At 31.1% G+C, this 5,249-nt stretch overlaps 1 protein-coding gene across 1 annotated transcript in view; it reads right to left on the bottom strand.

The window, feature by feature from the left end:
* LOC108689085 overlaps positions 1-3,924 on the bottom strand; it is a 9,794-nt gene extending 5,870 nt beyond the window's left edge. Inside the window, exons 1-4 of the mRNA XM_018195697.1 lie at positions 3,676-3,924; positions 2,952-3,059; positions 1,456-1,665; positions 274-822 (exon numbers count right to left, since the gene is read on the bottom strand). Coding sequence (XP_018051186.1) covers positions 274-822; positions 1,456-1,665; positions 2,952-3,059; positions 3,676-3,702 — 894 coding nt within the window. The 5' untranslated portion in view covers positions 3,703-3,924. The remainder of the gene's footprint in view (positions 1-273; positions 823-1,455; positions 1,666-2,951; positions 3,060-3,675) is intronic.
* Between the last annotated feature and the right edge of the window lie 1,325 nt (positions 3,925-5,249).

A 5,249-nucleotide genomic window follows, 5' to 3' on the forward strand; every position in this document is an offset into this window, starting at 1 on the left:
ACTATAATATTAGTAATAACAATTATATTTAAGAATTTTTTGATATATAGAATTATAAATTATTATTATTACTAACATAACAATAATAAATGTAAAAATAGAGCTATTAATTATTATAAATAATAAGAGAAAATTTTTTTGACCTAAAAACATTCAATACAGATAAACGAAAAATAATTATTTTATCATGCAATTGTAGTCATAAATACAAAATCTTTTCTCTCAGATAAAATTGCAGTGATCATGCAATAATGTGATTTCACAGAAACTCACTTCACACTGGGTCTTCAATTTCTGCAACTCTTCTGGCTTACAGTTGGATTTTAATTTTCTTAAATGCAGTCCTCGCCGTCTCTTTTTGTCGACAGCAGGTAGCGCTGCTTCTACTAGATTCTCCTCATCTTCCATATCCTCTTCGTCTTCCTCGTCCTCATCCTCCTCGCAATCATTCTTATTATCCGTTTCGGCGATCTCATTGTGATAAGATGATCTCGCTAATCTATGATTGTGCATATCACCGTCGTCATGATGGTCGTCACGACGGCAGTAACGTTGCAGATTCGTCACCGCTCCACCGCCAGCAATGGCGCAGGACTTATCTGTAGGATACATCCTGGCGAGGCCACGCGACCCGCAGGGCACGACAGAAGTGCTGCGCCGCTGTTGCTGTTGCTTTTGCTGCTCGGTATTTTCGCGCCATATCTGGATGTCGGTGTTCAGGTGACCGCCATCGTCGTCCACCAAATTCTCGAAGTCGCGGTTGCCCAGTACCTCGCAACGCATAATGTCGCAGTAGTCCGCTAGGCATACCGCATCTTCTGCCTAGAGAAAAGAACATGTTTAGATTCTATATTTTTCTGAGGAACTGATAAAAAGCTTTGGCTCGTTGATAATTCATGTAGTAATTATTAAAGAGTAAAGATAATTTTTAAATTGATGAAAACTTTGTCAAAATAAAGATTATGCAGTGTAATTAGAAAGAAATAAAAAATTTATAAAAAATATAATGAAGAAATAGAATCTTTAAAAAAATATATATAACACTATATAGCATACATTTTTTAAAAAATTGAGTTACCAACAATTTTTATGTTATATAATATATTTTTTGGCTAAATTATTTAATCTTTAAAATATGTTACAATCATGGTCGTCATACTATCGAAGATCCCATTATTTTGTCGGAAATCGAAATTGCTTATCAAAATGCTTATCAAAATTTCAAAAGTGATTTCAAAAGAAATATTGTAAGAAGTTAATTGATAATTTTTTTTTTGAGAGATACATTATAATAGAACTACAGGTTTAACTACAGTTTTTTCTCAAGATAATTTTGATAGACAATTGATTTGCTGCAAAATAGTGGGAACTATTAGTTCTTCAGTAGAACGGTGACAACTGTGATTACAATGATCGAGAGACAATGTGAATTTTTATCCTTTACATATCATTTACCGTATTAACATTGCTCTTGTGTCTGTTATCGAAGTGGGCGTCCAAATGTTTCTCGGCGTAAAAGGATTTGCCGCAAAGGCCGCAGGTCCATTGTGATGGCCTGTGTTGATGCTTTGCCTTTTGCTGTGGTCGAAAAATATCTCGACTCTCGTGGAACGGGCATTCCAATGGTAATTCTACCTGATATTTCTTCAGTATTGGCATCCATCTCTGAAATTTTAATGAAGCTCAAAAGATTATCCGGATTTTCGTCTTTTTATAATTTTAGTTCAATAAACTGTTATCAAAAAAAAATTATCAGATATTTTTAAAAATATTTTTTTGAAAAATATATTCTTTGTTTCTCTTTGTAAAAATAGTCATCGAAAGTAATGATCCACAATTTTTTCTAAATTAGAATTTTTGTTATTAAAAAAACTAAGTACATACATCATCTTAATCTACAGATTTTTGTTTACTTTTCTACGTAATTCTTATACTTCTTTGTAAATTTTTCATATAGTTTTAGAAGTTTGAATATTCTTTTGTGATAGAACTCTGTTTCAGTTGATCGATAATGACATGCTATACTGTTTCCGTTGTTTCGTAATGTTAGCCTCGCCAACAATCTTTTAAAAAAAAGATTATGCTGTTTAGTACAAATGATTCCATTTCGTTTATTTTACAATACTTCGAAAAAATTTGTACAAAACATAATGGAAGATCACTCTTCACTCCTTTTATAATTATGATGTAGCACATTCCAATTATTATTTCTTTTAAATTTATAACTAGTTGCGAAGTCGACGTGTGTGTATTAGTTTTCGACGGAATCAATCAGTGAAGTCATTGCTTTGAGCAGCTAAAATAAAATTCTGTCGCAAAGTAATATATAAACTTCCAGAACGATGAAAAAAATATGTATGAAGGAATGGTGATTATGTAGAAAACAATATTCTCTTGATGACTACTTGGTTTTCAATAGCAAAAAAATTCTACGATATAATTTTTTATAGAACCGCGTATATGTAAGAACACAGCAATCTATAGAAATCAATGCCTTAAATGGTTTAAATGGACTAATCTTAAATGCTTACATGATTCTGTATGAATTTATATATTATATGGCCCGTATTCAGAACGCGCTAACATGCTATAATTTATTACGCACTATAGAATTTTAAAGATAAAAACGCATTTTTATCGATAAAAGTACGTTTTGATTATTTGTATGTATAGTATTTTAAAATATGTACCGAAATGATTTTTCGGTCTTGAAACGCAAACTCTACTAAATTACCGCAGTAATATCACGAGTTAATTGACTAACACTGATCTTAATAATGCTGAGTGACATATAAAAAAATTGTAATTAATAATTAAAAATGATTGCTTATTATTTTTGGTATAATCTTCTGTACCAACTATTTTACTTTTAGGGATATTTTCACATATAATCCATTTACTACATATTTTTAATTAATAATTCTGATTATATGTATAATGCTTTCTTTTACCTTGTGAACTATCCTCCTCACTACAGACGCTCGATCGCGAGGACATGATATTTTAAAGACGCTGGGACCCGGCCATGGAATCACAGATAGAAGCAACACTGCCAAAACCTAACAACAATATAACGTTCCTTAATCGCCACAAACACATATGTAAACATGTATGCATCTTTCGTAATATAATAAAAAGGTAAAAAAGTTTAACTTCGTAATTGTTTTCCGCTAAAAAGTTGCATATCGATTATCTTTCATATCAAGGCAAACGGAAGAGAGAACGTTCTATATTTATATGTAAGATACTTTCAAACAGTACAAAATGCGTTAATACTTTTTTGATATATAGAGAGCTTCCTTATTCATATGTATGATATTTTAATTAAGGCTATATTATGATCGACTAATAAATGGCAAACGTCAAAGTGACGCACGAGTGGAGTATCCACCTTATACACTCTGTAACAATATATGTATACAACCAAAGAATACTCTTCCTTGAAGTACACATGCATAAGTAATGCGATCGATAAAACGTCGTCACTCGTTCACGCACATTAATATTTTTTTAATTACTTTTAATCACGGCACGATGAAGCGTGTCGTTGTTTTCTTATCTATGATAACCCCTTGACTTTTTCAATGAAGCAATCTTAGTTTTGCTTTATAAATCCTCCGGATACATCGAGTGAATATGACAAGATGTATTACTAAATATATAGAGAATGATTACCTCGAGGTGAAAGGGTTGGGTCTTCATTCATAGCCCAAATGCTGCGTGCAAGAGTAATCCGGCGCGACGATTACTTGCTTTGAGATGAACCTGTTCGTTCCCTAAAAACGGTTGTTTCTTTGTACGAATAGTCGCTAACCGAAAGTGTGCATAGGTTGCAACGGGGGAGCACTGCAGGGTCCACGTCGACATGGCCGTCACCCTTGGGCGCAGGTTTCAAACATATACATATAGGAATATCGCAGTGCCGGAATGTGTAAAGTTCCAGGGAGACAGCTATATAAATAAAAACAATAATCATGTCCGACATGCATCCGTATATTGTTACATTTCCTTAATTAAATCATTATAAGCAGTGTATTAAAATTTTTTTCTTTCATTACTGTTTCCGCAACATGTGTTCATACAATCTCTATAACATAATTTGCATAGCATATTAATTTACTTTGCAAGAATTTTAAGTAAGTGATGTTCCTCTTTTTAAATTTAAAAACTTATTTACATGTAACATGACGAAATAATAATTAAGATAAAAAAGAATAAAATATGAATACATAATTTTTTAAAATTCGTTGTGTTATTTTATTATTATTGAATTTATAATTAATTTTAATCATACTTAATATAAACATGTTTGGTAACCTCTTGAATTTTATATTAAATCTTCATTTTTCAATACATATTACTGGAAAGTTTTCTGAGACGGTCCTGCCAAGCGTCATCGGCGTCGGCGTCGGCGTCGATGAAAATGCGCCGACGCATTACCGTTTCGACAAGCTCGAAACAATCAACGCGCAGAAATTGTGAAACTAGCGATTTTATGAAGAACATATTATTGTGCGCAATGAAAGCTACAATATTATTTAAAAAATCATGTACGTCATATTTATATTGTAATAAATTAATATAATTGTTTAATTAATGAATGAAAAAGATAACAACTTAAGTCGCAAATATTCTTGAATAAATAATAAAGTATAAGACGTTTTGTTGAATTTTTTGTGTAGGTCTCAGATAGATCTACGAAAACACAAAAGAAGCATCGACCTTTTTGATATATTGAGGGTCGGTCGGAGACAGGTACTAAATTCTCGAGTCTTTGATTTCTTTGCTTATTATGTCCGACTGCCTGCAGTCGGACATAATAAGCTAAGAAATGACGTTGCAAATACAATAACGACTAATTTAGAGTAAAGACAAAATCGATAAAATAAAGTCCACGTATATATAAAATTTATATATATGATATCAAGATAAAATAGTATTTCAACATAAAGTATAACAGCAAAAAATAATGACAATCTTAAATAGCACATAATATAAATGAATCTAAAATAGTCCTATTTTAGCGAGAAAAACTTGCAACAGTTATAAAATAACATTTTCTTTATTAGTGTATACAGCTAGATGCTAGTTTGCACTTTATGAAACAGATGACGTTCCTAGCGAACATTAAAAAAATTTTCATAAAATATATATTAGAAATATTTACTTATATTTATTATTATTATTATATAAAATATTTAATCGAATTAAGCTTATTTAAAAAATATATAAAATATGTATATATAATA

This window comes from Atta colombica, unplaced genomic scaffold, assembly GCF_001594045.1.
Source record: "Atta colombica isolate Treedump-2 unplaced genomic scaffold, Acol1.0 scaffold254, whole genome shotgun sequence".
Taxonomy (NCBI): domain Eukaryota; kingdom Metazoa; phylum Arthropoda; class Insecta; order Hymenoptera; family Formicidae; genus Atta; species Atta colombica.